The sequence below is a fragment of the Caenorhabditis elegans genome, chromosome X (genome assembly GCF_000002985.6).
Source record: "Caenorhabditis elegans chromosome X".
Classification (NCBI taxonomy): domain Eukaryota; kingdom Metazoa; phylum Nematoda; class Chromadorea; order Rhabditida; family Rhabditidae; genus Caenorhabditis; species Caenorhabditis elegans.
The window spans coordinates 6654392-6680573 of record NC_003284.9 but is presented as its reverse complement, the minus strand read 5'-3'; the positions used below and the strand labels follow the sequence as shown (position 1 = coordinate 6680573).

General features: G+C 34.7%; 4 protein-coding genes and 3 non-coding genes across 10 annotated transcripts; 2 read left to right on the top strand and 5 right to left on the bottom strand.

Moving 5' to 3' along the window:
• Positions 1–725: 725 nt before the first annotated feature.
• On the bottom strand, positions 726–5705 carry F38B6.4 (Phosphoribosylglycinamide formyltransferase). Its single transcript, NM_076721.7, has 18 exons — positions 5574–5705; positions 5348–5520; positions 5192–5301; positions 5036–5147; positions 4823–4982; positions 4575–4774; positions 4085–4250; positions 3973–4038; positions 3778–3916; positions 3163–3283; positions 2821–3118; positions 2369–2775; positions 2215–2309; positions 1475–1748; positions 1294–1419; positions 1121–1250; positions 996–1066; positions 726–944 (listed from the first exon to the last, which is right to left on the bottom strand). The coding sequence occupies exons 1-18, from the start codon at positions 5695–5697 to the stop codon at positions 789–791; spliced, it is 2928 nt and encodes a 975-aa protein (NP_509122.2). The 5' UTR covers positions 5698–5705; the 3' UTR covers positions 726–788.
• A 445-nt stretch (positions 5706–6150) lies between these two features.
• col-172 lies at positions 6151–7755 on the bottom strand. Of its 2 annotated transcripts, NM_001029464.4 has the most exons (6): positions 7526–7755; positions 7359–7469; positions 7178–7313; positions 7012–7131; positions 6617–6966; positions 6151–6517 (listed from the first exon to the last, which is right to left on the bottom strand). In NM_001029464.4, exons 1-6 carry the CDS (start codon positions 7589–7591, stop codon positions 6275–6277), a joined length of 1026 nt encoding a protein of 341 aa, NP_001024635.1. In that variant the 5' UTR covers positions 7592–7755; the 3' UTR covers positions 6151–6274. The 2 variants fall into 2 exon arrangements, with proteins under 2 accessions (NP_001024635.1, NP_001379836.1); NM_001392792.1 differs by having other exon boundaries at positions 6155–6517; positions 6617–7131; positions 7526–7608.
• Positions 7756–11414: 3659 nt separating this feature from the next.
• Positions 11415–11551, bottom strand: F38B6.18. Its single transcript, NR_071333.1, has one exon. It is a non-coding gene; the product is annotated as an Unclassified non-coding RNA F38B6.18 (non-coding RNA).
• An 11-nt stretch (positions 11552–11562) lies between these two features.
• Positions 11563–18802, top strand: nhr-137 (the record flags this gene model as incomplete). Of its 3 annotated transcripts, NM_001029335.7 has the most annotated exons (13): positions 11563–11882; positions 13051–13137; positions 13193–13307; positions 15093–15158; positions 15381–15457; positions 16460–16539; positions 16870–16960; positions 17057–17170; positions 17781–17908; positions 18068–18189; positions 18301–18396; positions 18444–18521; positions 18573–18789. In NM_001029335.7, 13 exons carry the CDS (start codon positions 11730–11732, stop codon positions 18662–18664), a joined length of 1299 nt encoding a protein of 432 aa, NP_001024506.1. The 3 variants fall into 3 exon arrangements, with proteins under 3 accessions (NP_001024506.1, NP_001024505.1, NP_001041235.1); NM_001029334.4 differs by lacking the exons at positions 11563–11882; positions 13051–13137; positions 13193–13307 and having other exon boundaries at positions 14893–15158; positions 18573–18802; NM_001047770.5 differs by lacking the exons at positions 11563–11882; positions 13051–13137; positions 13193–13307 and having other exon boundaries at positions 15146–15158; positions 18573–18664.
• On the bottom strand, positions 14512–14660 carry C56E10.5. The gene has a single exon (NR_071332.1). It is a non-coding gene; the product is annotated as an Unclassified non-coding RNA C56E10.5 (non-coding RNA).
• A 1395-nt stretch (positions 18803–20197) lies between the features above and the next one.
• nhr-173 (Nuclear receptor) lies at positions 20198–25046 on the bottom strand. The gene is made up of 11 exons (NM_076718.6): positions 24957–25046; positions 24272–24461; positions 23964–24050; positions 23706–23811; positions 23283–23348; positions 23137–23237; positions 21872–22060; positions 21730–21821; positions 21590–21677; positions 21256–21538; positions 20198–21075 (listed from the first exon to the last, which is right to left on the bottom strand). Exons 1-11 carry the CDS (start codon positions 25025–25027, stop codon positions 20822–20824), a joined length of 1527 nt encoding a protein of 508 aa, NP_509119.4. The 5' UTR covers positions 25028–25046; the 3' UTR covers positions 20198–20821.
• On the top strand, positions 23592–23692 carry C56E10.6. Its single transcript, NR_071331.1, has one exon. It is a non-coding gene; the product is annotated as an Unclassified non-coding RNA C56E10.6 (non-coding RNA).
• Positions 25047–26182: the final 1136 nt, after the last annotated feature.

Sequence of the window (26182 nt, the reverse complement as noted above, 5' to 3'; positions counted from 1 at the left end):
AGCTAATATCATCAATTTTCTCAAGCCGTCGGAAAATTACTTTCAGTTGTTTGCGTATTATGAATAATTTGGGTATCTATTCTGTAGTAATTTTGGTTATTTAAGTTGTTTTTATGCGATTGGTACCCAAATTATGTGCAAATTTTTTTCAGACACTTTTAAGTAGTCAAACTCGGCCTTTCGGACTATAGGTTACTCCGCCATCAACCGCGAAGTAGCACCTTTATTGTATTGTTGATAATCTGTTTGCAGTAATTAGCCCACTCATTCCCAAATTTTTCAATTATTTGTTTGTTTCCTAGCATTCTGATTCTGATTCACGTCACATATTTTTGGCACATTCTGAAAATTTACAAAATATCCTTTTCTCGTTGTTGACTTTTCAAATTGGAAATATGTACAGAAATATTTATAAATATGTATATTCTCTGAAATAGTTTTATTTTAGACTAAGAGTTTTGGGAAGAATTAAATAAATTGTCTTATATCAATCGGCATACGACATTTTGCACATTGTGACTCTGAGAACGTTTTTGAACCAATCACTATGCCAGAAAACTGTGCCGCACACCTATGATTTCAACGAATAATCCATAGTCATTTCCTATCACACTTCTATGTTTTCCTTTTTGTATGCTTTCTTTAGCAGTATCAATATTAATTATAAATAGTAATTTTCTTTCATTGTCTATTTCCTCTTAAATGCCCCATTTTCTATGAACTTTCAAATAAATATTTATTCAAAATAAACGTCATACGACCTAAGGTCAAACTCAACCATATCTAATCTATTTCTCTAGAATTTTAGCGGCAACAGCAATCATTGCATTTGGAAACATCTCATGTTCTTGCAATTGAATCTTCTGCCGAACTGTTTCAATGGTGTCTGTGTCCTCAACCACCACAGGTCGTTGAGCGATAATATCTCCGTGGTCCACCAACTCCTGAAACGATATACTTAGATACTACGATTACAATTGTAATCGTATTCTCACGTCTACAAAATGTGCAGTACAACCGACTATTCTGACTCCAAAATTGAGAGCATCTTGTAGTGCATGAGCTCCTAAAATTCAAAATGCATATCACAATTATGAAATTTATTTTTCAAAAAAAAAACCTTTGAAAGCAGGCAGTAGAGATGGATGAATATTGATTATTCTCGAAGGAAACTGTGAAATGAAACATGGACTCAATATCCTCATATAACCACCGAGGCAAACCAGCTCTGTACCAAAATCTTTCAAAACCTTAAAATAAAATTTAACGGAGTATTAAAGAACTTCAAAATACTTGAGCAAGTTCAGTGTCTCCTGTGACTCTATCAGCTGTGTGAGGAACAACTTTAGTTGGAATACCATAGGAAGCGGCAATTGTCAAGCCTCCAGCGCCTTCCTTGTTTGATACAACAAGCACAACCTGCATCATTAGAAAAATGTCCATTTGAAAAAAAGTCTCAAATCTAAAAACTCACATCACAATTACTGTCTGGAGTTTTTGATCTCTCAATTAATTTTTGCATGTTCGTCCCTGTACCAGATATCAAAATAGCTACTCTCACGCGTTTTCGCTGTGTTGTGTATTTTTCCCTCTGGAACATTTTCTCCTCGTTCACAAATTTTATTGCTTCACCGTTTTTCGAGTTTTCAACATGCCCGATCTCGTAAAATTCTTCTTCGTGCTTGCGAAGTTGCTTTTTGACTTTTTCAACATTGTCTGGGGATACTATTAAAACCATGCCAATTCCGCTGAAAATGGAAAACTGTTGCTATTTGTGCTATTTGTGGAGCAACTTTTCAAAGTTCAGTTTCAATTTTTAATGTATTTCTGTATTTGTTACTACTTTTTATATTATTTCTGAGAAAAAGGCTTGGAGCGACTTGCAAATTGCACCGATTCACCGATTTCGAACAGAAACAAAAAAAACTTCAATATTTCAAATGATCATTTCCAAAGTTTTAGGCTATGCCTGAATTAAGCGGCAATTATTTTTTTTTTGATATTTCTTTTGATAAGCTGCATATACGGCAAATGTCACTTTTTTGAAATTTCGGTAATTTTTCTATTAGTTATCTACAAAAATTTTAATAAAATAAACTCAAAAAAATTAAATAAAACCCAGTTTGTGAAGAACTTTTTTCTCCCCAATCTCATTTTGATTGCCGAACGGCGATTTCCGCTTTCTATATACACAGGTTTCTGAATTTCGCATACCAGTTAAATGTTCGAATCATCTCCTTGGTGTCAACTGGCCCGGCTGCAGCCATCCAGTTGAAGATTTCTCGGAACTTCCACGATGCACAGTCAATCTAAAAAAAAACTCGCAGAATTGTGCATTTTATGGCTCTACTCTTGAACGTTAACTTACCACTAACGAATCTTTTGAATTTTTATCCAGAACACGAATTGCGTTTTCAGTAAGCCCGCCGCCTGTTATGTGAGCGCATCCTTTTACAAGACCAGTCGATAAAAGAGGAAGTACTTTTTTCACGTAAAGTTTAGTCCCTCTCAACAGCTCAGTTCCAAAAGTCGATTTAGAATCCCAAGGAAGAGGATCATTGTACTTGACTCCATTAACAGTTAAAATTTTTCGCGCCAACGAAAATCCATTTGAGTGCAGGCCCGAAGATGGTAATCCTAAGATGACATCACCATCTCTAATTTCCGAGGACAAGGGTAGCATCGGCCAAGTGGATTCCCTTGCAGCTATCGCGCATCCTGCTAAGTCCCATTGGTGAGTACTGTAGACGCCGGGCATTTCGGCAGTTTCACCTCCTGAAGAAAGAAAAATGTTCAAACAGTCTCGACACGGTTACTTACCAATCAAAGAACATTCAGCCTCGACGCATGCTTCGGAAATCGACGTCAACACCTGGGTGGCCATAGATCTTTCCAACTTTCCACACACAAAATAATCCAAAAATGCGATGGGTTTTGCACAGTGACAAATCACATCGTTAACACACATTGCAACGACATCATACCCAACTCCAGTGAAATTATTGCAATGGGTAGCAACTTCAATTTTAGTTCCAACACCATCAATTCCAACAACTAGTTGAGAATCATTACTGAATCCAGCTTTTTTCAAATCAAGAACTGCACCAAAACCCCCAATCTTGAAAGAAAGAATTATAACATTGTAATTAGTAAAAATGAAACCTGTGCCGCTCCTGGTAGTAATGTTTTCTTCACAAGAAGTTTGATGTCTTCCACAAATTGGTTCCCTTCATCAATGTTAACACCGCTTGAACCATAAGATAGTGAAGGTGTGCCAATGTCTCTGAAAATTTTTTCTCAAAAGATGTCTAAGCTGGTCACATGTTTAGTTGATAGGCTTAAACACTTGAAAAAAAGTAAAGCGTAGTTGAATTTTAATACAAATTGTCATATTGAAAACTTATAATCATTAGTTCTTCTAAGAAAGCACTTCTCAAACACGATAAACGTTACATAATCTGACTAACTTTATAATGCTTGAGAAAAATTCGTTGAAAAATAATAATTTAGAGTAACTCCGAAAACAAGAATTTTTGTTAAAAAGTCACAAAATGGCCGAGTATAGAAAGTAGTTCGAAGTACTTTGAAAAAAAGTTAGTCAAGTTGTTGGCACTTTGCAAAACCTTTTTTTTAAATCCAAATTTTTTATGTGGTTATAAAATTGCACCAATTTCTAATTCTTGGTAGCTTTTTAAATTACTTTTTTTTAAAACCGAGTAACCAATTTCAAAAAATTTCCCTTATTTTAACTGTTTTTCAAAAACACTAAAGACAAACATCGTTTTTCCAATATCCTTTCGAAACTGTTTCCCGGTAAACTGAATGTTTTGTGCAATTTTGTTTGCATGCTCCCTTGCATCATGCAATGTGTCTGCTAACGATGTAACACAAAGTATTCTCCCTCCGTTAGTCACAACTGCAATTTTAGGTTTGTTATTTTGGACTATGAAAATGAAAAACAAAAACTAGTACTTTGACTGTTTATCACAGATGTGCCAGCGTGGAAAACAACATTTGTGCTATCAGGAGAAGGTATTTCTAAAGTAAAAACAACGGTTTATAACATGAAATCATTCAAAGGTACCTGTGATCGGGGAACCTTTATCACCAGATTTCGGATAATTACCGGATGCGAGCACAACTCCGCAAACAGATTTTGTTGACCAGTTGATATCACATGTATTAAGAGTTTGATTGACACACGAAGAGATAATTTCAAACAAGTCACTTTCGAGAAGTCTCATCAAAACCTTAAAATTGGATTCGTTAGAAAAAAATACAATTAAAGAAAAAGTTTCGTGAATGAGGGTTTTCAGTTTTTCAAAAGTTTGCAATTTTTCGGACAAAGTTTTGGGAAAACTGGACTCTAGTTTAATAAAGTTTTATTTAACTCTTGCTAAAGTTATAACCAATTTTTGACAAAGTTTCGCCAAAATTCGATCCACATTTATACTTTGGGCCACATTTGACCGAATACTACAGAAAAATGTTCAATCAGTTTGGCCGTTCAAAATAAAAAATTCACGATAAAAATCACGATGAAAATGAAATTTCTCAAAACTTCACACACTCACTTGTGTCTCCGGATCCCCAAATCTGCAGTTGAACTCTAACAAAAGTGGTTTCTGATCCACAATCATAAATCCAGCATACAGGACACCACAATATTTGATTTTTCTATCAGCCAAGCCTTTCAGCGTTTTCTCAAATATTTCATCAATTTGACGATCGACTTCTTTTGGTACAGAAACTGGAGCTACCACTCCCATTCCTCCTAAACCAACAATATCTCCTTTCTAATTTAATGATCCAAGATCTTTACCTGTGTTCGGTCCCAAATCGGATTCTAACAAACGTTTGTGGTCCTTTCCGAGAGGCATTCGTTTAAAACTGATACCATCTGTGAAAGCCAACGCAGAAACCTCATATCCTTCCAAACGTTCCTCGATTATGACAGTGCGGCCCGCGTTTCCAAATTGTCCCTGAACAAAGCACAAGTGTTTGAATTCTGTGTTTTCTAGTTGAAGCAGCCTACGTGAAGAATAGACCTTGCTGCTTCGACAGCTTCCGCATTGTTTCTTGGAATAATGACGCCTTTTCCTGCAGCAAGCCCGTCTGCCTTGACAACAGAATTTTTCCACGGTAATCTACAAAAAAATCTTTGATCCGCTATATTCGAACAGCCGGAAACCTCTCAAAGACACAGTCGAGGCTCTTGACATTCTCAATGGACACAGTCACAAAATCCGCAGTAGGAAGACCATACTCTTTCATGAAATGCTTAGAGAATGACTTTGATGTCTGAATGGGTTTTACGTAAGACACGTGGAGTTGAAATGTTGTTCACCTCAAGTTGAGCGCCATCCTTTAACGGACCAAACACCATAAGGTTTGGGTGAATTCTTATAAGATGGTCAGCCAAACCGTTGGACAATGGTTCCTCAGGACCAATCAAAACACAATGAATATTATGTTTTTCACAGAAGTCCGCTACAGCGTCAAGGTCGTTTGAATTGATATCTTCAATGTTTTCAGTTTTCAATTAAAATTAAAAAAAAACAATGACAACAAACCTATTCTTTCACTGTGTCCTCCATTTCCAGGTGCAACTATCACATTTTTTACTTTTGGTGACTGCTTCATTTTCCAGGCCAATGCATGTTCTCTCCCACCGCTTCCAACAATGAGCACATTCATGTTTGACTGTAAAAAAGGAGAAATAAAATTAAAAAAAAAATGGTTTCAAAAGTGAAGTATGACCAGTGGGAAAAAAAATTAAAAATCATTCCCAAGGTGCAAAAAAAAATCTCCTTACTAACTAGTAGAAAAACAATTTCCAACACTTTTCGAAAATTTTAATTATGATATTTATTAATTTTGGCACCATATAAATGATTTTTTGTTATTTTCCCACTGATCGCACTCCACTTTGAGCACTTGCACAAATGTTGAAAATAACGAACGCGACGATCAAAACTTCAAAAATAATATGACTAAAAACACGGCACTGAAAATGATCGTTATCTGTAAGTTTAAAACGCAACAACAAATTTTACGATCATAGACTGTCACTCTACCGAGTTGTATTCGAATTGTGCGCTGTTTTCATTGAAATTTGATAAACTTATCAAGAAATATTTTTCTTCTAACAGGATATCAGGAAGGTTTATTGATGCATACAGGTCAGTTTCAATATGTAAAGGGGCAAAAATAAATTAAAACATTAGAGGAATTGCAAAAAATCATAATATACAAACAAAGAGAAAAGGGATATTTAGTATCCTGGAGGAAGTCTTGGAAGAGGGCAATGCTCACAGGATCCCTTGAGCCCTTGAGGTCCTTGTGGTCCACGTTCCCCTCTTGCACCTTCTTTTCCGTCTGGGCCCGATAGTCCGGAATCTCCTTGTTGTCCTGGTGCACCTTGTGGTCCCGGCAAGCCGTCCATACCACGCGCTCCTCGTTTTCCAGGGGTTCCAGGAAGTCCTGGTGGGCCTGCGGGTCCCGCGGGTCCAGCAACCTGCAAATAATATCAATATTATTATGTTCTCTATAGATCAATTCAAACTAAATATCATAGAACAAGCAAACAGCAGACAAAAAGCAGACAGATATTTACCATAATAACTCTTCCATCCTCTCCTTTTGGTCCCTTGGGTCCCGGTCTACCTGGTCTTCCAGTCGGACCTTGTGGACCTGGCATTCCTTGTTCTCCCTTCTTTCCGTCTTGGCCTTGTAGTCCAGGGCTTCCTCGTGGCCCATTTGGACCTTTTTGTCCTGGGAACCCTGGGGGACCAGTTTGACCTGGTGGACAAATAATACATGGTTCCGGAGCTTGGCCAAGGGGTGGCAGGAGAATTCCATCTCTTCCGGGTGGTCCATCGACTCCCGACTTTCCATCAATACCATCAAGCCCATCGTCTCCTGGTGGTCCTGCTGGCCCAACAGGTCCTTGTTGGCATGTGCAACCTTAAATTTTAGTTTTTGGGTACAATTTAACATTTCAAAACGTACATGAAGCCGGCTGAAATTCTTCAACGGCAGCTACTTTGTAATCTCCGTAGGTAGGAGGGACCGTAGGGGCCGGTGGATAGGTACCGTAGCCACCAGAACTTCCAGACCCTGATCCAGTTGCTGAAATTAAGTATTCGCATAAAAGAACAATCAATACCCAGCAAACCTCTCTGACTTCTCTCGAAAAACTGCCCAAAACTCCACTCTCGTTTAGCGCGGTCACCAGATCTAATCGTTCGTTTGCCTCTACCGAAAGCGCCGTCAACAGAAACGACCTCCACCCACAGGTCTCTAGATTTCGTCTGAAAACGGTAAGAAAATTTTAATCAGAAAAAGATAAATGTTACTCGACAGAAATCCATTTCATTGAGCATGTGTGTTTGAAGAGTTTGAACATAGTTGTAAATAAGAGGAAGCATTACAACTGAACAAAAAACTACGAAAGTTGAAATTGCGACCTGTAATTAAAATTAAAATAGTAGAATTATTTGCCATGGTTCAATTATGTACTTACAGATAAAAAAGCAGTCTTTTTTATTCTTTCAGTTTCAGCACACAACTGTTTTTCGGAAGAATCCATGACGAAAAAATATGATAGTAAAGAAAGAATGAATTGAAATGAAACTAAGGCGTCGTTTTATACTATCGTTGCCAGTTACTTCCCGCTGAGCAGCCGACACAGTCTGGATCCGGTCGGCAAAGCTTTTTGCTGGATAAGAAATGTAAATAAGTGAGGGAAATCAGAATGGTGTGTGATCGCTGCCTTTGATGGCCCACTTATATGCAAATTTTCCAACAAGATTCCGGCCCACGATTGCGGTTCTCTGACTGGTTTTCCTCATTTTGAAGTTGGAAACGGAATAGTTTATCTACGGATCGAAAACCTGCAAAATTGCCTCGTGATCATGTTGTTTCCGTATTTTGCAAAATACTTAGCGCATTTAAAATTATAAGTAAAGGAAAACGTTTAAATGTAACTAGAAAATTAAACGTTCTTAAAAGCCTGCTCCGTCTGACATTATGTTTCTCATAGTGTTATTGTAGATATTATGAATAGTTCGTAATATGTTAAAACATTTTTTCCTAATATACATTTTTCAAATGATTAAAACTTAATTTACTTTATTAAACATGGAACTTCCGTATCTTTTAGTTGGCCAAGTCTATTTCAATAAAATTTACACTATGCTGTCCAAAACATCGCCTTTTTTTCGTTAAATTGGTTGTTTTGCAAATGGTTACAATTCAGACAGTAGAAATTCTATCGAGAAGCAATCTAATCACAAAATATTGTCCATACTTTTAAATATATTAAATATTCCAAGAAGTCGTAGTAAAAAATTAAGCGGCAGACAATTTGTAAGACCCTTTTGGATTTTTATTTTTGAATAACATCTTTCAATAAAATTTATTGTTTTTGAATTTTACACATTTGGAAAACTAATAAAATTCTTGAAAAACTAAAAAGCAATACTTTTTGATCAGTACTGTATGTGCGTGTGTATAAAAAATGTTTCCAAAATTGAACTGAAACTGAAAATATATCGTTTTGCATAGAAATCAAAAAATTATGTCACTATAGTTGTCTTACCTTTTTTCATGATTTCACATCTTTTCAAAGTGTTTATTGCCTTTCCAACCAGAAAAAGTTAGATAAAACGCCGACAGGTACGGGTGTCCGTATTCATTGAGATTCTTGCAAGATATGAACGGGTAGATCAATAGTGCAAGTGGCATTTTGGAAATTTGTTCAAAACATAATCGTCTAGCGGACTTTGTGAAAGTTAATGGAAAAAGTAAAAGTGGAAAATTTAGAAATGCGTACATGTTTTCTTATTTAATGTTTTTCTTGTTCTAACAGAAACGTGAAAATGTTCATCAAATGTGTCGAATTCCCATTTGTTTCAAATTTGTATAAATGAAATGTCTGATCAGTCGAAATAAGAAGGGAAAAAACAGACATAAACACACGCATATATTTCAAGCTTAAAACATAACACATCTATAATTAACCTTAAATTACGTCAATGAATTTTCAAAGGGCATATACTGCAGAATTTGCAGACTTATGTGATCACATTGGTGGGAAAAGTAAGTAACAGGTCAGTGTGTTCAAAGTTTACGTCAAACAAAAAAGAATACCTGAAGCAGTTTTAAGAATCGAAAGTCACAAGTCTGAATGAAATATCAATGACAGATAACTGAAGCGCATCCTAACATGACAAAACGTATATCACGCCCTCTCATTAATAACTGCTCATTTATAAAAGCTCAAGAGAGAGAGACAATGAGCCCGTCCATTGCAACCAGAATTTTACTGAAAAAATTATTTTTGCGCTCTTTATATGTCTACAAAATACATCCCATAATGACGAAACAAATATCAGAATCAGTTGGGAAAGTTGAACAAACTGTAAGTAATTTATAATATAAACTTCATTTGTGGTACATTTTAAAACAAGTTTTTCACAATATTGGAGTTTAATTAGGTTTTTTAGCCCTTTACCAAAATTAAAAATTTTAGTCATATTATTCATCTGCGCAAAGACCTTTGGGAGTAAAGTAAACAATACAGTATTACTCAAAGATGAATCTCAATAGGTTACCACTGAACTTTATCAAAATCGTTTTTAAATGTGCACATTTATCTCAACCGAAATTTATGATAAATTAGTTCCATTACAAAATGAAAAACATTATTTTTCTGTAAACTTGTAAAATCATGAAAATGAACGAATTATCATCATTTTTACAGTTTTTCAAGAACTTTCAAACTTTTCATGAATGCAGAAATATTTTTAAAAGGTGGAGTAGCTCCAGTAGGGATTAAAAAAACACTTAAAAAATCTCGAGCAAATGGGAATGCTACAATAATAGTTAGACCTCAATTAAAATATAAAATTTGTAGAAAACAATTTTTTTTGGTCGACTTTCAAACTTAGGATAGGTGAAAACTGAGTAATTGCCATTATATCCTGTTAAGTAAAACCTTTTTATTTTTAATAACGGGTTTTTTAAAAGTTGTAATTTCATCATTATATGAGTGTCTTTTTTTTGATAATATATAGTTGTTTTTTTTTATATTTCATGAATAATAAAGGTCAAACAACTAAATTACTTTTTTTTAAAGTTGTTAACATGTGGATAATAAAGTAATCGTACATATTTTACTATATCCAACAGGACTTATTTTCAATTTCCTGTTATAGGTGCACAAAGAGATGCTTTATGTTAAAAATAATAACATATAAAATATTTTAAATGTGACACATCTTTTTTAAACACAATCATTCTGGAACTATTGTACTTTTGCAATTGTTAATCATTCCTAATCAGTTATTGAAAATTATTTCAACATGTTGATTGCAATCATCGTACTAAACGGGATTATAAAATCTCACGATGTACTTTTGGTTTTCTTGACTTAAAATTCAGACAAAATTGAGGGGTTTTCGAAATGTGAGGATACCGCCTCTTCACTACCGATTGAACTTATTTTAAAATGTTCATTTGTTTACAAATCTCCAATTGATCTAAACTTTCATCAGCTTTTAATGCCCATCTTAGATGTTAGAGTTTGCAAGCGCCACCTACCAGAAAACGTGTGCTCGTTCTGTTTGAGTGAATCTACTGGGTGGCATGTTGGTATTGGTATCAGAATTCTTTGTTCTTTCACGAAAAATTGTATAATATGCATACCACGTAACTCTACAGAATACTAGTTTGACTACCCGGAATGATAAACAAGTCGTCGAATTCGAAATGTCTATTTGTGGAACGCCATTTGAAATTTAAAGTTTGATTTGGTGGAAACGCGTTCGTATTTGTATCCTATTTAAGTACTCAAACTCGACTACAATTTAGATTCAACAATTCCTTGTTTTCCTGGAGTCATTAGCGTAGAAAAAATCGATACATGTAATACCTCCTTATCCTCCTCTTCGAGTACCAAGATTTAAATTAAGATTTTACTAAAAATGACATCACTCCGCAGTGCGCCCGGTTAGGATACCCGATTGATTGAAAATCGCGATAGTCAGGGGTGCCGCGTATGGTATATTCACCGGCTACAAAACACGAAAACTGTAACTCATGGATTCAAGCAGACGCGTTGGATATGGATATTGAAATAACTGTTCTAATGAACAAATAGTATTTGTATGAACATCATGTCTATGAATCACGCTGCGGGGTTCTGTTTTCTTGATCGGTTGAGTCTTTATCGTCTATTTTATTATCATCGGGGGACTGAGGTGATTATGAGTCGGAGACATTTCACGTTCCTCTTCCTGATATTCAAATCTCTGACAAGCGGTCCCATCCCTTCTCCTTCTCATCACTATCAAACTAGACACAAAGGACGGCCTCATGGGGCTACTTCCAACTGCTGGCGTCTGACCGTAAGGGGCGGCCCGGTTCATTGACCAACAGTTTGCTGCTGCTGCGACGGAGGGCAAATCGCTGGTGAACCAACCGTTGCCGGTGCGCATCTTAACATAAGGCCCCGCCTTCGTCCTCGCCCACCACCCGAAAACCTCTTCCTCCTCGGTGGTCGATGAGTTCCGATTGTTATTAACTAGCAATCTTCTATACTGATTTTCTACCTTTACTTTTTTTCTCACCTTTTCGATATACTCTCATTCATAACTATTTAACTATTTCTCTATTGCAACAGTGTGCTCTGACAACAATTAAAGCAGCGACCAAATCACGACTGTATGATCCTCAACGCGCATCTTTTCTCCGGTCTCACCATTCTTCCTTCTTTCTCTTCCGATTACCCTGTCGAACTGTCTTACGCACCTTCAAATTCGTGGTCAACTCCCAACTCGACACCATCACCATCATTATCAAAATCGAGTTCGCCAAAGGTAGGTCTAACTGAAAACAGAGGGAGACAGTTGTGTTATCTTGGATTTCATCGTAACAGCGATTAAATCAAGTGACTGTCTTTTTTCAATATTGCGAGCCATAAATGTTTGAACAATAGCTAGACTATTATAAGCATCACAAAAAAAATTGAAAATTAAAATTCCTATTAATCGTATTTTCCAATAGCGAATGAAAATAAAAGTCGACACATCACTGATATGGCTTGTATTTAGTTATTCTAGGATCCTATGCTATTCCCTCTCGATTCTGTGGCGCGCAACAATTTCCTGTTTAGATCATTCTTGTGCCTTCTGATATCTTTTTGGTGTGTTACAGTAACAACTCAATAAAGGTTTTTTTTCGCTTTGTTTGGAAAGTGTGCTATAAAACTACGAAAATTTCGTACTTTAAAGCAGGAGCACCTGAAATTCGAATGATAAAATTGTTGTCCGTGTATCCTATGATAGCAACATGTTACTGATCAGTATTATGGGAAAGGGCATGTGAAAACTAGTAAACAAATTTTCTATTTTAAGGCTCAGTAAATGCAACGCCGAGAATGTGAACGTTGCAATTAAACTCCACATGTCTCGTAGTGGAAATTTCCATTCCTAATCCTTATCCTTTCGAAACATTAAAAGTCACACGCGGAATTTTAGTAATTAGACAAATTGTGATCGCCGGGGTGTGTTTTGATCGTGCGTGAAGTGCGGCAGTCACTAGATATTTAAGTGCCGTAGACTTCACCGGAAGGACTAAATTTAGCCATGTTTTGAACCGTTGTACTTTTTCGTTTACAGTGTCTCAAGTACTCAATTGTCTAGTTGAGATTTTGCATAATTTTTTCAAATTCATTTTTTACAGTGAAAAGTAAAATTGAAAAAAAAAATCATTTTTCGAACATTTTGTGAGAAACATCTATCATCACACACAAAATATCAATCCATATCAGTAGAAAAACTGATAATTCCAATATGACTCAGTTCAGCATAATTCGTGGCGAGTGAAAACGTCACTGAATAAATAATGGTTGACTCTGACTAAACCATCTGTAATGTCCGTGTAAAATAAACGTGTTGACGACATGCCTGAAGGAAAAATCTATTAGGCAAGGGGTTTCCTTAAAACAAAATGAAAACAAAAAAAAGTGAGATACTGTTTTTTCAGCCAACCGTGTCACAAGCTAAAGAACGAAGAGTTTTCGATCTACCATGTGCAGTTTGCTTATATCCAGCCACTGGCTATCATTATAACGTGAGTTCATTGTTGTTCTAGCTGCACTACAGGTGGTACAATTAACTTTTTTCAGGTAGCATCTTGCAACGGATGCAAAACGTTTTTCAGACGGTGTGTTCTCTCGGGCTCTAGTTACCGATGTATTCGCGGCGATTCAAATTGCCTGTTAAACATGCGTCTCGTGGCGGGTAAGTTCAAATAGTATTGTTTGTAGTTGCAAACAATTCCAAGCGTGGCAGGGGTTTCATTCATTCATTACGTAGCCGATTCGGTCTCCAGTTGTACTTTGTTTTGACGTATGAAAAGAACTTGGTCAGTTGAACACAGTGTAGGGTGCGCTTTTAGAGTTTTAAATCGTGTTTTAATATAAATAATAGATCATGAAACAGTTCGAACAAGTACATGGTTATTTTTAATTGGTGTTAGTTAGTCAATAACTTTTTGGGGTGTACTTTCATTTTGTTCTAGTTAGTGATATTAGTAAGAATATAGACGGAGTGTATGAAAGAATACCAAGAAGTACATTCTTTGGAAAGTCTTTTGTTGAGCTTTCTATTCGTTTTTCAAAACAAATCTTGTCCTGTATTTCTTAGATTTTGTTTTATACTTTTCTTTTATACTCATACTAACATGACAAAATAGAACAGAATAAGGCGAAAGACCTACAAGTGATAAACCCTTAAAAGAGAAGTATCAGTTCTGGGTTTTAGCTTGCATAGTCTTAAAATGTGCTCAAATAAGCGAATTTTGTAATGAAAATTTCTAAAAAAAAATTTAAAAAATGGTTTTTAGCGGTTCAAAGTTTACAACAAATTAGATAGTTTCAGCTAACAACATTTTAGCAGTATTTCCGTGTCGCAGCTCTCGCAAGTTCATTTTTTCTCAAAGTATTATCCTTCATTGTATATTGGTACCGTTCATCTCACATTTAATTAAGATGGATTCATAGTTGATAGATAACATTTTTGGCAATTTTTGGCTATCTATTAGCTTTCAGTGTACTTTAAGCAACGAAATAACCTGAGATAAACGACCAAATTATGCAATAAAAGATGATATTTCAAAAAAGTAAATCAACTTCGGATTGCTGGAAAAATTGACTAACAAAATGTAGGATTTTGTTTCAAAATTTTGAACAACCATCTGAATTTCGTAAAATATCGGAGAAGTTGCATTACTAAAATGGTTAATTGGAGCTTATACGTTCAGAATACATAAAAACGTTACTCCTTCTTAAAAAATGATTCAAGAAAGTTCAACCTTTCGAAAAATCATTCCATTTTCAACAACCATTTGATCACTTCAAAAAACGTTCATAGAGTTCAGCAACTATCAAGAAATATATTTAATCCTTATTGACCTGACCAGAGTCACCTGAATGTGTCGTGGTTGCATGTTTCGTTTTCCCGTTGTTTAGTCGTTTTCTTAACAAAAATCAACTTCAATTACAAACATTTCTTCCTTTTCGTTTTCGATTAGCATATAGCTGAGAGCAGAAATCAAACCATCTGTTTGTTGAGGCTTATAAATTCTGTTTTGGTTTTGTAAGAAAACGGCATTTGATTTCATACTACGAAAAAATAAATTTAAACTGGATTTGAGTTTTTTTAAAAACATTTTGAGAATTTATTCTTGTTCTTTACTTTTTGACGCCAACACATTTTTTTTTTCAAAAGTCACATTTGAATAAGTTTAAATAATAATGTGAACTCTGGTAGGCAGACGACAGATCGTTCAAAAATGCACGCAATGGTGTGTAATCAGTGATCATTCTATTGCACTTGTAAGATAAGCGGTCTATATTCTCAAGAAATAGCGTAACATCATGTGGCAAAAGTGTCCTCGCCAAAAACATCTGGGATTCGACATTCGAGATCAGTCAGAATTCGTCGAACAAATGGCTCTTTCAGTTTTTGTTTTATTTTTTCTAATCGTCTTATTCCCCGAACAGGGTTTCATGTGTTTTGTTTCAGGAGCACGAATCAAGTGTCGCAGTTGCAGACTAGATCGTTGTCTTCAACAAGGAATGCGAAAAGAAGGTATTTTTATCATTTTCTTTTCAAATCTATTTTATCTTAAAATCATGCGTACATAATTCAAAATGGGGTCAAGATGTGATATTAATCTAACACATTGTATTCAACCTTCGTTCTTATCATATTTTGACCATCAAAACATTTTGTGTTTGTATAGAAAAACATTACAAACAGAAAAAAAACTATTGAAAACATGTGTAATAGTTAATCATTGTTTTGTTACAGCAGTCACGTCAGGAATAGTTGGAAACGAAGAAAAAGTCGCGCCACAAACTGCTTATCTTGCCTCGATCTCGCTACCGGTACGGTTTTCAATAATTTTCCGTAAAGAGACGATTCAAAGGGATTTAAAAGTAGAATATCATCAGTGGGATTATTGTTACTCTAAATTTACTATCATCTTTCCAAAATGACTGAATATCATGATAAAACACTCCAAAAAACGTTAGATTTTTCAAAAAAAATTTTTTGTCAACTTTTAGGTATGTTGCCAAATGCACTTTTTGAGAAATTTTGAAAATTTCTGCTGGTTTAAAGTCCTGGGTGTGCAGAGTTCAAAGAAGCTGATTAATTTTTTTTAAATTGAACATAGCTTCTCATTTTGGAGAGAATTCAAATGGGATTGAATTTTAAAATATAGATTTTTCATCCTTCTGCTGTTTTGTTTTCCTTTTATGTTTTTCAAGCTACTTTTCCTTTAAAAAATTAAAAGAAGTTTTGAAAAGTTTTGCTATGATATTTTGTCATTTTTGCGAGATATGACTAGTTTCAAACAATTTACTCAAATGCGATTCTTAAACCTTTAAAAAGATGAGTGATGTTTTACATTTTGCAAAGATTGACACATCACACTTGAAGTCACACATTGGATTTTTTTGAAACATCGTTTAATGTGCAGCTGATTCCAATAAATCGGATCAAGCTTCAAGCTTTACTCTGATTTCTTGTTCGCTTTTACTTGTTTCTTTGATATTCTGCCGTTAGTGTTACAAACGTGATTAAAATCCGTTCAATTAGATGAGGACAAAAAAGCGAACGTTCTTTGTAATCAGAAAAAAAGTGACGTCATGACCAAATCCTTCGAAACCATAGTGAACCCTTCTCGAGATTTATTATCACTAAGAGAGACAAGGAAAAATCTCGATAATTTTATCCGTTGGCCTCGTATTCAATGAGGAAGCTGTTGTCTAACATGTGATCACAAATGATAAAGATACTTCCTTTTCTATCCTTGTTCCTTGTTGCAAAACTTATCAGAAAAATGTTTCCTGGAGAGTTTAAACTTTCTAATTAAGATTGTTCAGAGTACATCTACCGCGATTCCGAAAGTTACCGAAACGGCTTCTTGCTTGCGACAAACCCTACGACTCATCACTAAATTCAGGTATTGACTTTTTTATCGCGTTTAAAATAATGTTGACCAACACCGTCGGTAGTTGCAAGACATGGAGATGAAAATAGCGAAGACGTGATGCGTTTATCACCACCACCACTTCCTTGTTGCCTTTCGCAGTGACAGCGATCAGAAAATAATGATTAAGAAACTTGTTGTAGGGTTAGACATCAAGAACGTTATTCTGTGAGAGATTCTATACTGAAAAGTTGTAAATCAACTACAGTAATCTGCTTAATTGGCATTTTCACAGAATTTTAAACGACTTGATAGGACAAAAGGAGAGAAGACACTCAGTAAAAAGTAAACAAATAATTTCAGAAAATGTAATATAATCGTGGAGAAGATAGATCTACACATCAGTGCACTCCTGACTATGCCCAGTTTCTTGGACAACCTAAATAATTATCAGGTACATCCCACGTGCACTATGTGATTTTTTTTCTCGATCGTGATATATGATGGATGGGAAGAACTATTTTTGATAAACTTCGATTATCTATTTCAGGAAGAAACCGACTTCAAAAGAGATCTTCCTGAATGGTGTACGATTGATTTACTATGTGCTATCGAATTTGCTAAAAAATTACCTGATTTATCCAAATTTTCGGATTCTGATAAGGTAAAACACGGTATTTTTTAAATGCCGGTGATTTAAATTTGCTCAGCGTAAAGAACGTGTTTTTTGGTTATCGTTTAGGAGATGTGTCGTAAAGCATTTGTGGTAGTGTACTAGCCATATCTCTAAATGCTGCCCATTTATAAAAACAAAAAAGTGAATCTTTTTGGTATTTTAAAATTAGAATTGTTTATGACTAACTATAAGTATGGAAATAAGTTTTGAATAATTATTCCCGTGTTGGTTGGTTAAATTGAAAATATTATACGGTACAGCTACCACACAGTGCTCAATTTTGTTCTACGCAGTCATACTATTAATAAAAAGGTAACCTACAAAAAAGTATCATAATGTACGAGAAAAGTCGACCGAAAAATTAAAAAAAACCGGATAGAAGCGGAGCATATTATTATATGATTCTCGTGTCTGGCTAATATTTCTATCAATTGGAAAAAAAAACAATTCTCTCATTTTTTATCTTGCACAAATATTCTTACTGAAAATACTGAATACTACAGATCGATTATATGATCATACAAGTTATAGACTGACTTTAAGCCAATTGAAACACACAAATAAATATACTTTTGTGATCATTTGTATATATTTACAGGAAGAGCTTATTCGGAATTCATGCTTTACAATAGCAATAGCTATCGAAGCAATTGAAAGCTACTTTGACAAAAAGAAAACAGTTGTTATGCCCGACGGTACTGATGTCATGCAATCTCTAGCTAATTCGTGAGTTTCCGATGTTTTGAATTGGTGATAACACCACGATTAGATTGATCGGAATTAAAATAAGGTGTCTATTGTGTCTTGTGATGATGAATCAAAAGTTTATTAGGCTGATGAAAAAAAAATGCGATTATTCCTGTTCACAAATTATGTGTTTTACAGGGGTTCTGTGATACACGCCGTATTTACTCAAATGTTTGTCTGCATTTTGGATCCATTACATCGAGAATCATTCACAATCGATGAGCTGGTCTTGACACTACAATTGCTCTTTTTCACAATTGGTGGGTACAAAGAATATAGTGCAGGAACAGGAAAGCTATCAGCACATAAAATTTTCAACTATTAAATAATTTGTAATCTGACTACACAAATAGAAAACTATGAGTTTTCAGCAGCGCCGGAAAATTTAACACCGGAAGGCAAAGAACAATTGGAAAAATCTGTGAAATCTAGCATGCATTGCTTAATGGTTTTGCTCATTACACAAAGTAAGCCCAATGATCAGTAAACGTGACAACAACTGCGAAAATTTCAGATACAACTAACTTTTCGGCACGTTACGGATCCTTGATTGCACTAAACGAAACGTTCATCAAAACAGCCCACGCACATAGTATGTTACACATGAGAAGTATTTATTAAACTATTGATTTATTTATTTCAGAGCAAAAAATGAAGGAAGCTGAACACTCTCGACAGAAATTTCGCGACTTTCTCATTGAACAATGTGTTTTCGATTATCGTCCAGCAAAATAAACATGCCGTATTAGTAATTTAAGTAGTACAATTGTCCTATGTTCTCATGAAATCTCAGAAATTTATTTGTATATTATTCTATTTGTGAAAAAGTGTTGTGTCATATAAATATTTATGTGAAAAAATGTTCTGCAAATAATTTCTGTAAAGCAACAAACATAAACAGAACGCTTCGAAACGTCTGCTTTTAAAATAAATTACATATTATTTACATTTACTCAAATTTTGTTTGTAACAGAATTACAACATTGATCATATGGCAAATGATAGTGAATTACTAAACAATTAAAATATAAAAACGTCGAAAAACATTGCTAATCAACTTGGGCTCCTAAAATCAAAGACCACCGTGTTTAAAATCAGGAGTGGGAAGCTAATAGTCAATTTAGCCGATTTTGTCAATTGGCTAATTTGGCAAATCGGCTAATATCAACCGAAGTAGCCATTAGCTGAACATTATCCCGATTAACTGCAATAGCCCTTAATCGTATTTTTTTAGCAATGCGGCTTATTTGCCGTCAGCCGATAGCCGATTTTGGCGGATGTTAGCCGGATTTCTGGTAAAAAACTGTTTAAAAAAACTGCTCTTTGTGAGTGAACTGGTATCAAAATCCAGTTTACTTTTTTAGATTAAATTAGTGCGGCAAGCACTAATTTCTGGGGTCTTTGCGACCTGTGCACTGTTAGAGACTGCTGGACTACTGGGGACTGTTGCACCAACATTCGATAATTACTTTTTATTTCGAAGTTACTTTTTTTTCTGTTTGTTTGATTTTCGAAAGTAGTAACTTCAAAGTTCACAAAAACTCATATTTTATGTGAAAATTCATTTAAAAACATTTGTCTTTTTGCCTTACAAAGACACTAAAATGCAATGTTTAATCGAAATTTTGTAAGAAATCATAGAAAAATGAACAAGAAAAATGAACAATTAAAGTAATCAACTATTTTAGGTGACATTCGCACTAAAAAAAGGATGCCGCGCTTGCACTCACAGAGAATATACGGTATCTATACTAAAATACTAGAGCTTTGAAATCTAAACCGGTTTATTTTCATTTACTATTTTGATGCAATTATACAAATTTCTAGCTTCTTGTGTTAGTTTTTTGGAAACAATTTTTGTATTCGTTCTTCTTTCAAATAGATTACCAAACAGACGTGTCAGCAACAAAATTTTGGATAACAAACACCAAGGCCTAAATTCAAACTTAGTCCTTCATTCTAAAAACTTCACAATTAGGCTCAGTTTTTTCTGCGCAGGGATCCTTCATGCCAAAATTGGTACATGATTTTTAAGTCTCTTTATCTGACTAATATCTGGTCATTTCCTTCTGACTCAAGTCTTCAGGATTCAAGTTTTGGTCTTTTGTCGGCTATTATGTTTAGGACTCCATGTTTCAATTTCATTTTTCGGCTTATAAAACAACAATTCTAAGAATAAAAATACAGAACTTTTAAGGAGATCAAATATTATGAACACATTTCAACCTTACTCTAATTAAATATTGTAAATTAAGTTGTACGAGTAAATTTAAAATCAACTTTTACTTTTTATTATTGAATTTCAAGAAATTCAAAGTAATCTGAATTGGTTGCATTTGAGATCAAACAGATGAGTAACATTCACATCAAGTAGGTAGGTGGTCTGAAAATGAAGGAAAATCACAGAAATTAGATAAATGATACATGATTATCATAAAAGGTATGTGGAAATAAAGTATATTTACAAAAATAAAACATAATTCTAATGTTGCTAGTTATTCCCATTCCCAACAAGATTCCAATGTTATGTGCACAATCTCTGGCAAGTCAAGTTCAGTCGACACCGAGAAAAAAATCCAATCGGTAACCCAAGTATCACTGGACGCCGAATTATTTTTCGATGTTTACTAGTTACTCACTTGACGCTAATTGAACTGAAATCGGCTAAAATTGGACTGACAACGACGAAAGAAAGGTCAGCCGATGTCGATTGGACAGAGGTCTTCGCGCAAAAAAGTCAATCAACACCGATTGACTTTCGGCAGAGATCGGCATTTTCTGGACATCGAATCTTACTTTGGCGTCGATTGGATTTTTTCTGGACGCCGATTAATTCTGACTTGCCAGAGATCAAGCAAAAATTCTATCAATGCAAATGAAATTGAATGAATATTATAAAACTTCTTCCATAACATCATCCACCAAATCGAACTTGAATCCTTTTTTCATCATCTTCATTATAAAATGGAAATCTTTCTGATTTTTCTGACGATTTTCCAATCCGTTGCTGAGTGCAATAATTGCAGCATAATGAGCTGGTCCCTTCATTCCACGATTAGCCAAACAGTATTTCATGAGGGCTTTGCTATATTTTTCTTTTTCTCGAGTCACCACTTCCCTTGCATGATCAGACAATCCGGAAATAGCTAAAAAAAAGTAGGTGTTGGCAATGACTCTCATAAAATAATCTTTAAACATTTTTGGGAAGTCTCATTTCAAAATGCGTTTATTTGAGCACGCATCAAGTCCATACGAGCAAAACAAAACTCAGACCCATTACTCCTTCCTTAAACAAACATTTTGAAACATTTTACAAAAATACTTACTCGCATTACATAATGTAATCGCTTTGAACAAAACATATTCTCTTTTATCCAACTGATATGTCACAAATTGACGTATGGAAAGTGTGAATTCTTCTTTCATTTCTTCCATTTTTTGTTTTGTCATCATTTGACTAATACTATCGTTCGGATTTTCATTTTTCTTCCAGGAATGTGGTGGCACAGTTCCATCCGGGTGAAAAATCATATCGTATTTATTTTCATACGAGTAGAATGCTTGATTCAAGTGCATAAGTTTTAAAACAACGGCGCGAAGGAGTAGAATCTGAAAACATTTCGGTGAAGCATTTGGTTTAATTTTTTAAACAATAATTACCTGATCTTCTTTCCCAATTTGATGTAAAAACATGAATGTTTTTGCGTATTCTACCGAGGTGAGGATATCATAAACAAACCAATTTTTTCTGAAACAAGTTTTCAAATGAAATTTTTCAATTTTCGGTAACAGAAACATACCTTTCCGGTGTCATTGGTTCAGAATTCCCACTTTCTATATATTCCTTCATTTCTTCATGACTGATTTGCCGCAATGGCCAGTTGGGCATAGGCTGAAGAAATTAACAAATTAAAAAAATTGAAACCAAAATTTAAATCATACTCCAAGTTTGTCTGCCATGCTAATCATGGGTTGTTGTTCCAAATGATACTTCAGTGACCTGTACTCGTGGGTTGGCGGGTTGTATGCACAACTTCGAAAATCGTCCACTTTAATTTCCAAGTACATTAAACCATCAATTAATCGGTCGATCGCATTATCCATGGAAATCACTTCAGGAAGCACTGTTAACTAAAATATTTGAATTAAGAAGCTCTGCTTTATTGTGATGTTCAACTTCTCTACCTTTTTTATGTCTAACTCCAGCTTACCAACACCTTCAGCTTGAAATTATTAATTTTTGAATGTTTATGTTTATTACTTGAAATTTAAATTTTAAACACGTTAGATCTCCTAGATTTTTCTAAACCGCCGAACCTCGATTCCCAGTTAGGATTGCAAATTGCAATCAATATGTATTTTCACTGATGAAAAATGATTAAACACCTATGTTTATTGTTTCAATTAAATGTTTTGAGATAACCAAAACTTAGATTTCTCAACAAAAAAAAAACAAATTGACGGCCAACTTGACTCTACTGCACTATACACCGCTACATATATCAATTATTGATTTTCTCAGTAGTACATAATTACCGCTTTTCTTCATTAAGCTTTTCATCAAGTGATTTAAGTGTTTTCTTCTTAAAGAAAAAATAGTGAATGTTGGGCAGTAATTTAAAAGTAACATATATTCAAATACTCAATGTGGTATGAATTTCTAAAACGTTCTATTTGCGTAAAAAAAGTAGTTGATGCAGAACTGAAATGTATATGGGGAAAATTTTAAAAAGTGCCCAAATTGTCTTTCCGCAAAAAAGACAAGGAAAAAACGCAACTACAAAATTTGAATTCACTCGAAAATTTCATTTTGGTGCATGAATTTGAAATTAAGTCACTTTCCGTCATTTTTGCTGATTTTGCAGTAATTTTTTTACATGGTAAATCAAATTATCGCAGTATTTATTTGTTACAAATGTTAGTTTTTTTTTCCATATCCACTACTCCTTCTACAAACACTCTTTTATAAATGCTTGTGTTATTCTTAGCAGATGTATTATATTTTCATGTCATGTTTCTCTGAGCTTCCCCCCACCAAATATTTGAGCTTCTTCTCGACCCCCCCCCGCCAACGATGACTGGCATGTTTCTCTCTTTCTCTCTCTCTCTCTTTTTGTACTCGATGTTTGTTTTTGTGAACTCTATTATTCCAAGCGGTGTCTGTGGCGTTTAAGAGACGGTGCGGAAATGCAGTAACTTTCTCATACCTTTGAAGTTGACGGAATTGAATTGTCCACGGAATTCTTCCTTTTTCCAACAATTTTCGTGACGACTGCGTTTGAGGATAATGAATCATTCGTTTGGATAGCTGCAAGTATAAATTGACAAAGGAAATGAGTCATTTGAATGTTACCAAATGGATTCATCCCAACTTCCACACATTTTTGAAACCGACATGATCGACAGGAGCACCGTTTTTCTGCAAACAAGTGATCAAAAACATTTTTGAAACATAATCACATTGGTGTTTTGTGCTTTGCCCGCATTTGTCTATCTGCGGATTTGTGAAAACGGGAAATATTCATTTCGTCTTGTTTGCTATAGTAAAACAAAGATCGAGCACGAAACTGAACAATGACGTTTCTTTTTGAAATACTTTTTAAGATCAATTTTTGATTTGACCATATGATGGTCATTATCAAACTTTTCTGACTCGTTATTCTGATAACGCTCAGTTTACCATCGCCGGAGTCACTAATTCTAACCGGAATTGCGTAATTGACAATAAGTTGCTCAAAAGCCGGAAATGTTCTGATTGTTGAAAAACAGCAAGTACCTTTTGGTAGGACATTGAAACATTTTCCTCCACGCATACATTCATATTTTCTCTGTGACAGAACAGTTCTACGGAAGAAAGTTTTGCACCCATTGCACGATGGAACCTGAAAAAAAACCATTAAAAACTACGAAATTACAATTTTCAAAAGTCAAATCCACATTGATGTGAGATTTTGGTCACAATTCTTCACGCCAAAAGTATATACAACCCTTCGGGAGGTTGATTTCAATTTTTTCTACTGTCGTTGGTCGGTACCTCATAGTGATATCCAGTGGCTCGGTCTCCGCAAACAGCGCAAATCGTAGGGCAAACATTGCGCGGCAAATGATGGAAAGCAACAATCTGAAAATAAACGGTGAGTCGTCAATTGTAGTGAATACACGTGATTAAAAATAATTTTTTATGAGCACAAAGAAGAATGGGCGTTGGCTTTTCCCTTTTGTTTTTTTATGACCTTTAACATTTTTATGATTTTAGAAAAAATTAAGTAGTGTCGTTAAAGTGTTCATAGTCTATGAGTAATACAAACACGTCAAAGTTGATGGTTCGAACTCAAAACTTACTTCTTTCTGTTCTTCAATATTCAGTGATAAATTTTCCGTTGGCTGTATTACATGTTTAATGTCTTCTTCAGTATCAGGAAACTCGCCAAGCCCATTCCAGCTTATCATAAAACTTGCAGTATCCACGAAATCAGACACAATTTGTTGTTGATCCGACCCCTCTGATGAGGATGTACTGTTCGAGGGTGACCTGCAATAAAATAATGAAAAGGTTCAAAGCTTTTGTTGCAATGCCACAAACTGTGGCCAAACACTAGCGAATAGATATGTATGCGGTTCTGTTGACGTGATTATAAATCATATTCATTGAATAATAAAGCGTGTGAAGTATTTTTTTGCAGAATCGATAGTTTTGGAGTTTTAAAATAAGTATAAGTCGTAAAAGAAAACACACAACTTGTGTGCGAGAACTCAAAAGCTTGAATATAAAATATTTAGACATTTTTAGATTGACAATTTATCGAAACTTTGCAACCAATTTTATCAACTTCAAAATTGCCTATCGAAAATTGAAAAATTTGCGTAAAGTTGGTGGAAGCTGGAAGCTGGAAGCAGGGAAATTGGAAAACTTGTTTGATTCTATTTTGCCGCAAAATTTATTAAAAATAGTGCGCAAATACCAAATTAGCTGCATTATTTTAAATTTCATTATATCCATAACTGTTATATAAAAAAAAGCACTTACGTATGGTTCTGATACTGAAAATTGTTGAATAACTGATCCGTCTGCGTTGGGCTATAGTGCAGAATATTCATTGGATGTCTTGATTTTTTTTCTAAAATTTTAAAATTCGAATTCAATTAATTTTTCCGACAATGTTGAGAAAAAATGAGAGAAAAAACAAAACTGACGAATATGGTGAAATGATAAGAAAGTTTGAAAGATAAAAGGTAGAAAAAATGATGGGAATCAATGCGCTGAGAAAAATTGTGTATACCTTCGTATCACTTGACTTGCTTGTGAATTGCGTCAAATTGACTTTTATGTTCGATATTTTGCGAGTTTTCCGGTTCAAAGTGAAACATAGCAGTTAGTATGTATTCAAGAAAACTATGATTTCAAAAAGTTTCTACTAGAATTTTATAATCACAAAAGTTTGAAAACAAACAATAAAATGAATTTTTGATTGAAATACATGTAAACTGATACTGTGGCTCTTGCCAGCCCTATTAGTATTACTGTCTACCACCGAAAAAGGGTGCACTATTGTGTTCACTATTCGTCAGTTTGAATCTTACGTTTAATGAGGGGTGTCACAATGATGGGCAGGTTCATCGGCTAAAGAGTATCCCACTAAAGATTAAAACGTTTTTGAGAGGATGTCAGGCATGAGCGCTTTTGTTGGCGGTGTCCTTTCCCGTTGCCAAAGGAAACTAGCTGTAAACACCACCTAGAGCCAAGATTTTCAGGCGCTGGGAGGGAAAAAATAGAGAAAAAAAAACATACTAAGACGTTATCACATTCGGAGCTGGATATAATAATTTATTGTTAGTCACGCGTGTTCTTAGAATGTTGAATGGTCACAGCAGAGAACATATATCATTTTATCAAATTAATATAGCATGAATATCAAACAAATTTTGTGAAATCGTAAGAATTTTGAATACTTTGCTATCTACAGTGTAAACTCTCCCTGATTATCATTCAAATATATTTTATTGAGGAGCTTGAATTTTTCAATAGAGTAAATGGAATAACGTTAGGGGAAATGTCTGATATTACTCAATGTGACTAAGCTGACTAAAAGTTATTGTGATAATTTTCAAAGGAGTTAAAACGTGGCAAATATCGAATATTTGTCACCGATTTAGAAAATCAACCGGAAAAAACAATTATACAAACCAATTTAGTTTTGAAAATTTTTTAGATTTAATGATAATCCTCACTACTTCATCTTTGACAGTTTTTTA

Excerpts from the sequence above, each read along its gene's own strand:
- F38B6.4 (NM_076721.7), bottom strand. The coding sequence starts at position 5,697 with ATGAATGTGCTCATTGTTGGAAGCGGTGGGAGAGAACATGCATTGGCC. Across the intron at positions 3,917-3,972 it reads ATCTGTGATAAACAGTCAAA|TTGTGACTAACGGAGGGAGA; the intron begins GTACTAGTTTTT and ends CTAAAATTGCAG. Across the intron at positions 1,067-1,120 it reads TCTACTGCCTGCTTTCAAAG|GAGCTCATGCACTACAAGAT; the intron begins GTTTTTTTTTTG and ends TTTGAATTTTAG.
- col-172 (NM_001029464.4), bottom strand. The coding sequence starts at position 7,591 with ATGGATTCTTCCGAAAAACAGTTGTGTGCTGAAACTGAAAGAATAAAA. Across the intron at positions 7,470-7,525 it reads AAAAGACTGCTTTTTTATCT|GTCGCAATTTCAACTTTCGT; the intron begins GTAAGTACATAA and ends TTTTAATTACAG. Across the intron at positions 6,518-6,616 it reads AGGATGGAAGAGTTATTATG|GTTGCTGGACCCGCGGGACC; the intron begins GTAAATATCTGT and ends TATTATTTGCAG.
- nhr-173 (NM_076718.6), bottom strand. The coding sequence starts at position 25,027 with ATGAATATTCTGCACTATAGCCCAACGCAGACGGATCAGTTATTCAAC. Across the intron at positions 24,462-24,956 it reads TTTCAGTATCAGAACCATAC|GTCACCCTCGAACAGTACAT; the intron begins GTAAGTGCTTTT and ends ATTTTATTGCAG. Across the intron at positions 23,349-23,705 it reads TTTCAATGTCCTACCAAAAG|AAAAACGGTGCTCCTGTCGA; the intron begins GTACTTGCTGTT and ends ACTTGTTTGCAG.